The following is a 15,171-nucleotide window of genomic DNA, read 5'->3' on the forward strand; positions in this document are numbered from 1 at the left end:
TTAGTAAAAAACAAACAACAGTCCTCAATGGCTAAACTCCACTGGCTAGTTACTAGCCCAGGTGGCAGTCACCTTGGAGCAGCGGGAGTGATAGGCCAGCTGAGCCACACTTTCCAGGGTCCACCCTTAAGTTGTGTTTTCAGTCTACAGTAGACTGAATATTTGTGTCCCCCTCATCCAAATTTATATATTGAAACCAGTTTTTCTAAAAGGCAGTATTTGGAGTTGTAGTCTTTTGGAGCTTATTAGATCATAACAGCAGAGCCTTCATGAAAGGGATGAATGCCCTTATAAAGGAAATCCTAGAGAGTTAGCTCTTCCCTTCTACCATGTGAGGATACAATGTAAATATGTTCCTTGCTTTTCTCTTACCTTCTGGTGGTTTGCTGGAAATCTTTGGAGTTCACTGGGTTGCACAGGGTCTGCCTTGATCTCTCTCTTTATCTTTATATGGCATTCTCCCTTTGCATGTATCTGTGTCCAATTTCCCTGTTTTTATAATGATACCAGTCATTGGATTAGGGCCCACCTGACTCTAGAGTGGCCTTATGGTGACTAATTACATCTGCAATGATCCTGTTCAAAATAAGGTCACATTCTGGGGTACTGAGGGTTAGAATTTCAACATATGAATTTTGAGAGGACAAAAGTCAACTCATAACGGGAAGTATTTATTAAAGCCACACATTACTCCTATCATGTGATTCTCTGATTTTATTCCTAGTATACATGCAAGAAACAAATTCATAAGTAGATTAAAAGATATGTACAAAACAGGAATGTTCATAGAAGATTTATTCGTGTTAGTCTTAAAATAGAAAATCCAAGTACACAGCAAAATGGCTGAAAAAATTATGGCATGATCAGATTAGAAAACCACTACACAGTATTACAAAAATGAACTATGTAAATAATTTCATTTATATGGAATTAAAAAACTGGCAAAATGGTGATAGATGTCAGAGTATTATTTCTCTCTGGAGAAGGGCTATTGACAGAGAAATAGCGTGAAGGAAATTTCTTGAATAGTGGAAATGGTCTTACCTTGGTTTTGGAAGTCATTATCTGAGTTCATTCATATATAAAAACTCATCAATCTGTACACTAAATATTTTTGCATTTTACCATATGTAATTTATGCATCCTAAAATGCTGCTTTCTAAGTAAATTGCTATATAATTTATTGCGTCACTTCAGTACTGTGGGAGAACCAATGATCTTAAGTATTGGCTTTTTTGCTTCATTGCTTCATTGCTTCATTGCTCAACAAAACTCAGTGACATTTCCTGTCCTTGGCTACTTGGTGGCTAACCACTCCAAATGCATACTCTGGGGAGGATTTCAACTTTGAGAGTAGTGATCTCTATCAATATCATCATATCTGGTAAGTATGATGCTGTAGCATTTTCAGCAAAATGTAAAGCTGTATTTCAATATTGACAAGGAGGCTCTTTAGCCACTCATAAAATGTTTTCTAATTTGTCCTAGTAGCAGTGATAAATTTGTATATTATCCAGCAAACCTTCATATTTACCTTATGCCATTCGTGTACTGACTAGTTGTCTAGCTGAGTCCAGGGTAATACTGGGGGCCCTGGAATGGAGTGAAACTGAACTTGTGTGACTAGACAAAATGCAGTGTTTCCTTCAGTTTCTAGGTTTGTATTTTTATTGTCTCCCTGAATTCTTATTTTTTGGGCCTTATATTTGTTAATGTGTAATTATTTTTTCTCCTTTGATATTTCTAATGTTTCTAGCACACAGGCTAAGAAGGAAACTCTATGTTTCCATTTGGGGTTGTTAAATTTTAAAATAGAGGCAAAAATGAATGGGTAAAATTTGTTTCAGAAAATGAGGATCAGAGAATATAAGAATATATAAATGATAAATAATTACTTGAAGTCAAGGATTTCATGTCTGTACCAGAATACTTTAGATAAAGGGAATCTTATCCCACAACATGAACAGATAGAAGAAATGAGTAGAGTGATTAAAATTAGAGCAGTCTTAGACAGGTGGAAACAAACTTGAATCCATTCTGTGTTCCTTGCAATTATTGCAAAAAAAGTTCCAAAACATTCTGAGAAACACTGGTTTTCACATTTCCATATTATGTCTAGTTAAGGGAGAAGAGAACCAGTTCTTAGGAGAAAGAAAAGTGGGAATCTAAGGTGAGGAAAAAGTGAAAGAAATTGGAAGGGAGGGGGGAACACTTGGGAAGAACTCAAAAGACAGGGAATAACAGATCTGACTCATGACAAGTGCTAGAGAAGTATTGAGACATGGCAGGAAAGAGATGGCAACAAAAGGGTGTAATTGAAAAGAGTGTAATTAAAACCAGTTAATGTAATTGACTCCATTCTGGGTTTGAAGGAGAAAAAAACATAAGGTTGTGCAATGTATGTGATAAAATTAAACATCCATTTATTATAAAAAGTTTTTTTTTTTTAAATTTAAGACCCTTTTTTTTAAGGGCAGTTTTATGTTGACAGCAACCTTGAGAGGAAAGTAAAAGATTTCCCAAATCCCTCCTGACCCCACCTGTGCATAGCCTGTATCTCATTATCAACATCCCCACCAGACTTTTACATTTATTATAAGTGATGAACCTGCACTGACACATAATTATCACCCAAAGTCCATAGTTCACACAGGGCTCATTCTTGGTGGTACATTCTATAAGTTTGAACAAAAGTATAATAACACATATCCACAACTAAAGTATTATATAGCATAGGTCCACTGCCCCAAAATTCCTCTGTGTTCTGTCTATTCATCCTCGCTTGCCACTAAACCATGAAAACCACTAATCTTTTTAATGTCTCCACAGTTTCTGCCTTTTGCATAATATCACAGTTAGAATTGCACAGTATGTAGCCTTCCAAAGGTTTTTTTTTTTTTTTTTTCACTTTGTAATAGGTATTTCAGTTTCCTCTTAGTCTTTTCATGGCTTGATAGCTCATTGACTTTAGCTCTGAATAATATTCCAGTGTCTGGATTTACCTCCGTTTATCTGGCCATTTACCTACTGAAGGGCATCTTGGTTGCTTCCAGGTGTTGACAATGTTGCCATTGCATTGAATAAACATGAATAAAGTTGTTACAAACATCTGGGTGCAGGTTTTCATGAAGACATACATCTTCAATCCCACTAGGTAAATACCAAGCAATGCTGTTGATTATTATATTGTAAGAGTATGTTTAGTATATTAAGAAACTGCCAACCTGTCTTCCAAAGTTGCTGTAGCATTTTTCAATTCCACTGGTAATCATTGAGTCCATGCTGCTTCACAGCATTGCCAATATTTGGTTTTATTAGTGACCACTAATAGATTTTGGACATTTCTTGTATTATTGATGTCACTCATTTCAATTGTATATAAATATACTCTATCTAATTAAACACATATAAATGTATTTCTATATTGTATATATTTATATTTAGGTTAAATATTTATATAATATATAAATATATCTGATATATTTATATAGTACATATATAATATAGAGAAAGCATATAAGTATATACCTAAAGAATATGTCATTGTTTTATTATTTTGAATAAACTGTTATCTGTTAGATCAATTAAGAAGAAAATAAAATCTATTATTTTTCCTTTACTTATTTATTCTCCAATACTCTTTCTTCCTTTATGTACATCCGAGTTTCTTGTTACATTATTTCCTTATTCCTGAAAAACTCTTAACATTTCTTGCAAGGCAAGTCCACTGGAATCAACTGACCTCAATTTTTGTTTGCTTGAGAAAGTCTTTTATTTCTCTTTCACTTTTAAAGGGTAAGTTCATAGGATATAGAATTCTAGGTTGTAGGTTTTTTCCCTCTTAACATTTAAAACTGGATGTTATAAGCAACTAATTAATCATTGACCACTACATAAAAAACTAATGATGTACTGTATGGTGATTAGAAACAAACTGAGGGTTTTAGAGGGAAGGGATGATGGGTTAGCCCAGTGATGGGTATTAAGGAGGGCACATATTGTATGGAGCACTGGGTGTTATATACAAACAATGAATCATGGGACATTACATCAAAAACTAATGATGTACTGTATGGTGACTAACTTAACATAAAAAAAAAAAAGAACTGGGGCTCCTGGGTGACTCAGTGGGTTAAGCCACTGCCTTTGGCTCAGGTCATGGTCTCAGGGTCCTGGGATCAAGCCCCAATTGGGCTCTCTGCTCAGCAGGGAGCCTGCTTCCCCCTCTGTCTCTGCCTATCTCTCTGCTCTGTCTCTGTCAAATAAATAAATAAAATCCTTTAAAAAAATTTAAAAAAGAAAAAAAGAAATAAAAAAAGCACTAATGATGTATTCTATGTTGGTTAATAGAACTTAATTAAAAAAAATTTTAAAAATTTACTTCATTCTCTTTTTCTTGCCTGGCTTCCTAGGAGAAGTTGGATATAATTCTCACCTTTGTTCCTCTATAAGATGTTTTGTTTTTCTAGCTTAGTTCAGAATTTGTTCTTTATCTTTGATTTTCTGTAGTTTGAATATAATATGTCAGGCCCTGTTTTTTTGTTTTGTTTTATTTTATGTTTTTGGACTTTTGTTGTTGTTGTTGTTTGACATTTTGCCTGCTTGGTGTCTCCAAGTATCCTAGAACTTTGGTTTGGTATCTGATAGTAACTTGGGGAAATACTCATTTATTGTTTCAAAGATTTCTTCTGTTCCTTTCTTTCTTCTCCTTCTAATTTTTCCATTACATGTGTTTTGCATGTTTTCTTTTTCTTTTTTTTAAATTAACATATAATGTATTATTTCAGGGGTACAAGTCTGTGATTCTTCAGCCTTACACAATTCACAGCACTCCCCATAGCACATACCTTCCCCAATGTCCATGACCCTGCCCCCATCTTGCCCCACCCTCTCCACTCCAGCAATGCTCAGTTGGTTTTCTGAGATGAAGAGTCTCTTAAGGTTTGTCACTCTCTCTGATTTTGTTCTGTTTCTTACCTCCCTATGCTTATGACCCTCTGTCTTTTTTCTCAAATTCCTCATATTAGTGAGATCATATGATAATTGTCTTTCTCTGATTGACTTATTTCACTTAGCATAATATCCTCTAGTTCCATCCACATCATTGCAAATGGCAAGATTTCATTTCTTTTTGATGGCTGTTTTATATATATATATATATATCTCACAGGTCTTTATCCATTCATCTGTTGATGGACATCTAGGCTCTTCCCATAGTTTGGCTGTTGTGAACATTGCTGCTATAAACATTGGGGTGTACATGCCCCTTTGGATCACTACATTTGTATCTTTAGGGTAAATACCCGGTAGTGCAATTGCTGGGTCATAGGGTAATTCTATTTTCAACTTTTTGAGGAACCTCCATACTGTCTTCCATAATGAAAACCAACCTGCATTCCCACCAACAGTGTAGGAGGGTTCCCCTTTCTCTGCATTCTTGCCAATACCTGTCATTTCCTGATTTGTCAATTTTAACCATTCTGACTGGTGCGAGGTAGTATCTCACTGTGGTTTTGATTTGTATTTCCCTGGTGCCGAGTGCTGTCAAGCACTTTTTCATGTGTCTCTTGGCCATCTGGATGTCTTCTTTGCAGAAATGTCTGTTCATGTCCTCTGCCCATTTCTTGATTAGATTATTTGTTCTTGGGGTGTTGAATTTGATAAGTTCTTTATAGATTCTTCATTGATTTCTTCTCTGATCTTTATTATTTCTCTTCTCCTACTGGGTTTAGGCCTTATTTACTGTTCTTTCTCCAGTTCCTTTAGGTGTCAGGTTAGATTGTGTATTTCAGACCTTTCTGTTTCTTTTGAAAGGCTTGTATTGTTATATACTTTCCTCTTAGGACCACCTTTGCTGCATCCTGAAGATTTTGAACAGTTGTTTTTTTCATTTTCATTTGTTTCCATGAATTTTTTCAATTCTTCTTTAATTTCCTGGTTGACCCATTCATTCTTTAGTAGGATGCTCTTTAGCCTCCATATATGAGTTCTTTCCAACTTTCCCTTTGTGATTGAGTTCTAGTTTCAAACCACTGTGGTCTAAACATATGCAGGGAATGATCCCTTCTTTTGGTACTAGCTGAGACCTGATTTGTGACCCAGGATGTGATCTATTCTGGAGAATGTTCCATGTGTACTAGGGAAGAATGTGTATTCTGTTGCTTTGGGTTGGAATGTTCTGAATATATGTGGATGTCCATCTTGTTCAGTGTGTCATTCAAAGCCTTTATTTCCTTGTTGATCTTCTGCTTAGATGATCTGTCCATTTTAGTGAGCAGGGTGTTAAAGTCCTGTACTATTATTGTATTATTGTTGATGTGTTTCTTTGATTTTGTTATTGATTGGCTTATATAATTGGCTGCTCCTGTGTTCCGGGCATAGATATTTAAAATTGTTAGATCTTGTTGGACAGACCCTTTGAGTATGATATAGTGCCCTTCTTCATCTCTTGTTATAGTCTTTAATTTTTTTTAAAGATTTTTATTTATTTAATTTACAGACAGAGATCACAAGTAGGCAGAGAGGCAGGCAGAGAGAGAGGAAGGGAAGCAGGCTTCCCGCTGAGCAGAGAGCCCGATGCGGGGCTCGATCCCAGGACCCTGGGATCATGACCTGAGCCGAAGGCAGAGGCTTTAACCCACTGAGCCACCCAGGTGCCCCTATAGTCTTTGATTTTTAAAATCTAATTTGTTTGATATAAGGATTGCCACCCCAGCTTTCTCTTGATGTCCATTAGCATGGTACATGGTTTCCACCCCCTCATTTTAACTCTGGAGATATCTTTGGGTCTAAAATGAGTCTCTTGCTGACAGCATATCGATGGGTCTTGCTTTTTTTAATCCATTCTGATACCCTGTGTCTTTTGATTGGGGCATTTAGCCCATTTACATTCAGGGTAACTACTGAAAGATATGAATTTAGAGCCAGTGTATTTCCTGTGAGGTGACTATTTATATTGTCTCTGTTCCTTTCTGGTCTATGTTACTTTTAGTGTCTTTTTTTGCTTAGAGGACCCCTTTCAATATTTCCTGTAGGGTTGTTTGGTTTTTGCAAACTCTTTTAGTTTTTGTTTGTCCTAGAAGGTTTTTATTTCTCCTTTTACTTTCAATGACAGCCTAGCTGAATATAGTATTCTTGATTGCTTATTTTCTCATATTAGAGCTCTGAATATATCATGCAGTCCTTTCTGGCCTCCCAGGTCTCTGTGGATAGGTCTGCTGCAATCTAATATTTCTACTATTGTGGGTTACTGACCTCTTGTCCCAAACCCCTTTGGGAATTTTCTCTTTGTCTCTGTGATTGTAAGTTTTACTATTAGATGATGGGGTGTTGACCTATTTTTATTGATTTTGAGGGGAGTTCTCTGTGCCTCCGGATTTTGATGCTTGTTCCCTTTTCCAAATTAGGGAAATTCTCTGGTATAATTTGCTCCAATATACCTTCTGCCTTTCTCTTTCTCTTTTCTTCTTCTGGGATCCCAATTATTCTGATATAGTTTCATCTGATGGTATCACTTATCTTTTGAATTCTCCCTTTGTGGTCCAGTAGTTGTTTATCTCTCTTTTTCTCAGCTTCTTTATTCTCCATCGTTTGGTCTTGGTGTTACTATATACATTCCTCTCAGGACTGCCTTTGCTCTGTCCCAAAGATTTTGAACAGTTGTGTTTTCATTTTCATTTGTTTCCATGAATTGTTTCGATTCTTTAATTTCCTGGTTGACCAATTCATTCTGAAGTAGGATGCTCTTTAGCCTACATTTATTTTACCTCTTTCCAACTTTCCTCTTGTGATTGAGTTCTAGTTTCAAAGCACTGTGGTCTGAACATATGCAGGGAATGATGCCAATCTTTTGATACCAGTAAAGACCTGATTTGTGACCCAGGATGTGATCTATTCCAGAGAATGTTCCATATGCACTAAAGAAGAATGTGTGTTCTGTTGCTTTGGGATGGAAGAAACTGCCTCCCAAATTTTAAGGAAAGAAAGAAAAAAAAAATATATATATATACACACATATATATGTATATATATACACACAGAAAAAATAAGGGTAAATATGATGAAGGGATGGAATATGACTGTAAAGATGAAAATTGAAAAATATTTTTAAAAAGGAATTGATAAGAAGTTGGTTGAAGAAAGAAAGAGAAACAATTTTTTTTTTTTTTTTTTTTTTAAGGGAGAGAATGTGGTCAGGCAGGATCCTAGAACAAAGCCAGACACTAGATTTAGGGTATATTTTGGTCTGTTAGAAAAAACTATATCCCTAAAATCTTAAAGAATGAAGAACTTACATATATATAAAAAATAAGGTTAAATACAATGGAGGGATATAACTTGAAAATGATAATTAAAAAAGATTTTTAAAAAGAGTATTGATAAGTTGTTTCTTAAAATAGGAAAGAGGAAAAATTTTAAAAAAAGAAAAAGAAAAAAATAAAGAAAATTTAAAAATTTAACTTTGAAAGACTAAAAAATCATGGGATAAAAAGCCATGAATTCCATGTGCTGTATTTCCATAGTGCTGGAGTTTTGCAGTTCTCATTGATCAGTAAATTTGGTGTCAGCTGGATGCTCTTTCTGATCTTCTGGGGGATGGGCCTGTTGCAGTGATTCTCAAATATCTTTGCCCAAGGTGGAATTGCACTGCCCTTTCCAGGGGCCAGGCTAAGGAATCCAGTCAGGTTTGCTCTCAGTAGCTTTTGTTCTCTGAAAGATCTGTACAGCTTTGGAGGACAAAAATGAAAATGGTGGCCTCCCAATCTCTGGCCCAGAGACAAGAGCTCAGGGCCCCACTCCTCAGTGCACCCTCAGAGAAAAGCAATCAATCACTCCTGTCTCCCTAGTCTCTGGCCACACTCTGAGTTCACCCAGCTTGTGACCAAGCATTTCTATCTGGCACATGACTACATTTGTTGTCTCCAAACCCAGCAGATTCCTGCAGCACACTTTTGTGCTACTCCTTCTGGTGCAGGAAGGAGAGTCTCCCTGGATCTGACACTTGTGGGGTCCCTGCTCAAAGGGCAGTGGCCTGAATGTGACTTGGATCATGGTTTATGGAAACCCTGAGCTGAGAGCCCACTCCTTGTCTCTGTCCTTGCAGCTGGTTTCTCCACTCTGAAACCTGGGAGCTCTGCTACAGTTAGGCACCCCTGGTCTTTCTGTGACTCCAAGGGTCCTGAGACCACACTGTCCCATCAAGGATTCCACCCCCCTCTTATTCACTGGAGTGATGTCCCCCTGTAGAACAGACTTCCAAATGTTCCGATTTTGTGCTTTGTTGCTCTATCACTTGCAGGAACTGCCCCCCCCGCATAGTCTATCTTCCAGTATATCACCTCTGATTCACTAATTTGCATGTCCTACCTTCCAGAAAGTGGTTTATGTTCATAGAATTGCTGATATTCTTTTCTTTGATCTCCTGTTGAGTTTGTGGGTATTCAGAATGGTTTGATAACCACCTAGCTGAATTCCTAGGACCAGATGAAATTTAGGTCTCCTACTCCTCTGCCATCTTGCTCCTCCCCTGTTTTACATGTTTTCACGGTTATCCCATAGTCCTTGGATATCCTTTGTGTGTGTGGGATTTGTTATTTGTTTTTTGTTGTTGTTGTTGTTTTTAGTGTTCTCTTTGCTTTTCAGTTTTGGAGGTCTATATTGATATATTCTCTAGCTTAGAGATTTTTTTCCTCAGCCATAGCCTATTTATTAATAAGCTCATCAAAGACATTCTTCATTTTTGTAACAGTGTTTTTTATTTAATTTTGTCAACTTTGCCTATGTATTTTGAAACTCTTATTAGGTATATGGGCATATCTTGTTTTATTGTGTTTCACTTCATTGCACTTTACAGATATTGTGGTTTTTAGAAATTGAAGGTTTGTGGCAATCCTGCATGGAGTAACGCTATCAGCTCCATTTTGCCAACAGCATTTGCACACTTTGCCTCTCTGCATCTCATTTTGGTAATTCTAGAAATATTTGAAAATTTGTTATTACTTTAAACTTGTTGTAGTGATCTGTGGTCAATAATCTATGATGTTACCATTTTAATTTATTTTTATTTTTATTTTTTGTTGTGTCAACTAACCATGCCCATAGAAGATGGTGAACTCAAATGACACATATGTGTGTGTGTTCTAGCTCTATCACCAACTGGTCATTCCCCATGTCTCTCTCCCTCTCCTCAAGCCTCTTTCTTTCCTGAGACACAACAATATTGAACATGAAGCTCAAAATGACCTCTAAATATTCATGTAGAAGGAGGAGTAACATTTCTCACTTTAAATTAGAAGTTAGAAAGGATTAAGCTTAGTGAGGAAGGCGTGTTGAAAGCTGAGACAGATCAAAATCTAATCCTCTTGTGCCAAGAAGTAGTCAAGTTGTGAATGTGAAGGGAAAATTCTTGAAGGAAATTAAAAGTGCTACTCTAAGGAACACACTAATGATGAGAAAATGAAACAGCTTTATTGTTAATTTGGAGAAAGCTTGAGTGATCTGGATAGAGTATCAAATCAGCCACAACATTCCCTGAAACCAAAACCAAATCTAGAGCAAGACCTTACTCTCTTCAATTCTGTGGAGGTTAAAAGAGATGAAGAAGCTGCAGAAATAAAAGTGAGAAGCTAGAAGAGGTTGGTTCATGAGGTTTAAGGAAAAAAGCCATTTCCAAATTATAAAAGTGCCAGGTAAAACAGCAAGTGCTGATGTAGAAGCTGTAGCAAGTTATCCAGAAGATCTAGGTCAGATAATTCATGAAGGTGGCTACAATAAAAAACAGATTTTTAATGGAAATGAAACCATCTTATATTGAAAGAAGAGGTCCTAAAGGACTTTGTGAAATTCTATTGCCTTTTTCTTTTCATGTATATTTGTGTTGTTCTCTCTCATTTTTCAGTTTGGGTAAGTAAAGAATCAATGAGTAACAATGAGACCTCTGCTGTGTTCTTGTAATTGGTATAGTTTTTTGGGGGTGAGAATATGTGAGGAGAATATATATTTCTTCTTCTTTTTTTTTATTCTTCTTTTATTTCTTTAAACACTCTCCATACATTTATTTTATGCCCTACATTTAATAATTCTAAACTCTGAAGTTCTGAATCTTATTCTCCTGTTTAGGAAAGAGAGGGCAGCCAATAAAAAGTACATTATCTCATTTTGTGGTTGCATTCCCCCCCCTGTGTTTTGTAACTTTGGAATATGAACTCATAATTATGTGACTTTGTGTCTGAGAACTGGGTTATAGAAACCTGGTGAAGGATCATCATTTTCCATTATGATAGCTAACCTGAGTCTTTACTCACTGCTATGGACTGAATATGTCCTCCAAAATTCATATGTTGGAATGTAATCTCCAATGTGATGGTATTTGGAGACGAAAGCTTTGTGAGGGAATTTTGTCATGAGGGTGGTGCTTTTGATCAGTACCCTTACAAAAGGAGACCCAAGAGAGCTTGCTTTATGTCTTTCTCTCCCCTTCTGGCCCTGCCATATAAGAATACAGTAAGAAGGCAGCTGTCCATAAGCCAGGAAGTGGGCTTTCACCGGACACCATATCTGCTGCTGATTTGATCTTATACTACGCAGCCTCTAGAACTGTGAGGAAAAAAAAAAAAAATGTTTGTTATCTAAGCCACCCTATGGTGGTTTTGTTGCAGGAGGCAAAACTAAGATGCTTGTTTACACTTGATTTAGTTATATAAGGCAAGCCATACCCTCTTTGGCTGCCCTTTCATCTTATCCCAGGTTAAGGTTTACTTAACTTTTTTCACAAATCCTTTATGTCAGAGCCTCTTCATTGTCATTCTGGCCTTGCTAGTATTTATGGTTATCTACTTTCCTGTGACTGTTAAGTGCTGTCACCTTGTCTTGGTACTACAGAATCGTATCACCTTCTCTATGGCCAGCACCACTATACCACAGATGGTGTGCATCTCCTTAGTTAGTGTGCATGGATAAGAGTACTCACTTTATTCTGCTGAATAGGGACACAACCCTGAACACTTCAGGGTACTTCCCTAGTGTAAATAAATGGAAGACTTTCAGAATTCTGTCTGTTTTTGTGGATTTAAAAGAAGACACACAATCTTAAGACTTCTACCCCGAGAAGGAGCCAGAGGGAATGAAGAAGGAATGCATCTTTAGGAAAGGTCTTAGAAACCTACCAGAATCACTAGCTGGGCTGACAGTTGAAGACCTTTTTTTTCCTGAAGCCAGTCAGTAAAGACGGAAGGAAGTGACAGCTTCCACAAATGTGAAGACCCTAGCAATGCAAAAGTCCAAAAAATTAAAGAAAGATGTCATCACCGAAAAAAAAAAAACCCTCCAGGGTCTGATAATAAAGAAATGGATATCTGCATGTCTGACAAAGAAATCAAAAACAGTCTATGTAAGGAAGCTCAGTGAGCTATAAGAAAACACAGATAGACAACAAAACAAAATCTGGAAAACAGTACATGAACAAAACAAAGTTTCAAGAAAATGATAGAAGTCATGAGAAGAAACAAACACAAATTCTGGGGCTGAATAATGCAATGACTTCATTGAAAAATTTAATATAGTTTCAACAGCAAATTCATCAAGCAGAAGAAAGAATCAGTGAATGTAAAGACATAATTTGAAATCATCTAGTCAGAGATAGAAAAGCAAGAACAAAATAATGCGTGGTGAAATTCTATGGGTCTTATGAAACACCAATAAACAAAATAATGTAAGCATTATGGGAGCCTCAAATGGACATAAAAAAGAATGGAGCAGACATCTAATTTAAAGTAATAATGAGAGACAACTTCATAAAACTTTGGGGGCAATGGGTATGGAGAATTAACATCAAAATCCAGAAGCCCAAATACTTGACTAACCATAAAGGAATCTTCACTGAGATACATTATAATCAAATGGAAAAGAGAGACTTTTAAAGCAGGAGGGGATAGGTGACTCATCACATATAAAGTAGCCCCACAAAACTAGAAGATTTCTCAGCATAGACCTTACAGACTAGAGGAGTGGGATGATATAGTCAAAGAGCTGAAAGAAAAAGCCTGGCATGGAAGAATACTTTACTTGACAAACCAGAAATAAAGATGAGATAATAACTTTCCTGGAAAAATAAAAGCTGACAAAATTTGTCAGTACTAGACCTGCTTACAAGAAATTATAAAGGGAGGGCACCTAGGTGGCTCAGTTGTTTAAGTGTCCCAGGTTCCTGGGATCAAGCCAACGTTGGGGTCTCAGCTCAGTGGAGAGTCTGCTTCTCCCTCTCCCTCTGCCTGCTGCTTCTCTTGTTTGTGCTCTCTCTCAAAAAAATAAATAAAATCTTAAGAAAAGAAAAAATCCTAAAGGGAGCTCTTCAAGTTTAATGGCAGAATGCTAATGAAGACATATGAAAAATATGAAAAATAAAACACATTGTTAAAGGCAAATACATAGTTGAATTCAGAATAGTCTAATACTGTAACAGTGTTGTGTAAAGCACTTTTAACTCTAAAACAAATGTCAAAAAGAAAAGGATAAAAAATAATTATAGTTATAATAATCTGTTAGTGAATGCAAATTAGTATATCAATAAAATAAAAAGGGGAGAGAAGTAAAAACATTGAATATTGCATGTAATGAAATTAAGTTGTAAGCAGCTTAAAATAACCATAAGGTGTTTCATATAAGCTTTAGTAACCACACACACAAAAAAATATCTGATAGACACACTAAAGATATAGAAAAAGGAATCGAAGCATACTGCTATGAAAAACCAGCAAATCACAAAGGAACAGAAAGAGAGGAAGAAAGGAACAAAGGAACTTCAAAATAGTCAGAAAACAATGAACAAAATGACAATAGTATGTACTTACCTATCAGTTATCCTAATATAAATAGAAAAAATTCTCCAATCATATAGTATACAGTAACTGAATGGATAAAAAAATCAAGATTCAACAATATGCTACCTGTAAGAAACTGACTTTAGCTCTACGGATACAATAGTCTGATAGTGAAGGGGTGGAGAAAAGTGCTCCATGTTAATAAGAATAGCTATTCTTAATTTAGAGAAAATAGACTTTAAGTAAATAAAATGTAACTAATGGCAAAGAAGGTCACTATCTAATGGTGAAGGAGTGAATTCATCATAACACTTGTAAATATTTATGCATCCAACATCAGAGCACCTAAATATGTAGAGCAGATAGGAACAGAACTGAAGGAGAAATGGGCAACAATACAAAGTTGTAGGGAACTGTAATACCCCACACTGAAAAATGGATAGATCATTCGGACATTAAATCAGTAAGGAAACACTGCACTTGAACAACACTGTAGACCTGTAGTCCTGACAGAGATGTACAGAACATTTCTTCCAAACACAGCAGAACACTATCTTCTAAGCACACACAGAATATTCCAAAGGATATATCATAGCTTCAAAAGAAAGGTTTTTATAAAAATCACTTCAGTAAATAATTTCTCAGAACCCAGATTTGAAGTACATTAGGAGTACTTTGTCAGAAACTTTGTAGACCCTAAGTGAAGGAATGCATGTGGATCTCAGGAACTATGGAATTAGAAATGAGTGAGGTGAAGCGTATCATTATCTATCTTTCTGCTTCTTGTTCATTCTTCTCAAGATGGGCATATTAATCAGTTCCTCAGAGAAACAGAATAATAGGAGAAGGAGAGAGAGAGAGAGAAGAAGGAGGAGGGAGGAAGAATTGAGGGGGAGAGAGAGATATTTATTTTAAAGAATTGGCTCACATGATTGCAGAGCCTTGGCAAGTCCAGAATCTGCAGGGTGGGCCAGAGCTAGACACCCAGAGAGCACAGAAGTTTGAGTCTGAGGCAATATGCTATAGAACTCACTTTCCCAGGGGGTCACTCTTTTTTCACTTTGAATGAATGGACAAGGCCCACTCACTTATGGAGGGTAATTTACTTTTCTGAAAGTCTACTCATTTAAATGTTAATCTTATTTTAAAAATTACTTTCACAGAAACATCTAGAATATTGTTTAACTGAATACCTGGGAACCATGTCCAAGCCAGGCTGACACATAAAATTAGCAGTCACAGTAGGAAAAATGGGGGAAAAAAGGGAAGAATTATTCCTCTGAATCTGGTTCCAAATTTTCCTGAAAGTAACCTCATTTGTGCAGCTAGGTGAGGCCCACCACTGGATTAAACA

General features: G+C 36.4%; 1 protein-coding gene across 1 annotated transcript in view; it reads left to right on the forward strand.

Annotated features, from left to right (window-relative positions):
• Positions 1-1,320: 1,320 nt before the first annotated feature.
• The window catches only part of LOC111146350 (cell surface glycoprotein CD200 receptor 2-like), a 30,615-nt gene continuing 16,764 nt past the window's right edge, over positions 1,321-15,171 (forward strand). The window contains exon 1 of the mRNA XM_022501874.1: positions 1,321-1,384. Coding sequence (XP_022357582.1) covers positions 1,321-1,384 — 64 coding nt within the window. The remainder of the gene's footprint in view (positions 1,385-15,171) is intronic.

This window comes from Enhydra lutris, unplaced genomic scaffold (assembly GCF_002288905.1).
Source record: "Enhydra lutris kenyoni isolate GAN:26980312 unplaced genomic scaffold, ASM228890v2 scaffoldscaffold2, whole genome shotgun sequence".
In the NCBI taxonomy this organism is placed as follows: domain Eukaryota; kingdom Metazoa; phylum Chordata; class Mammalia; order Carnivora; family Mustelidae; genus Enhydra; species Enhydra lutris.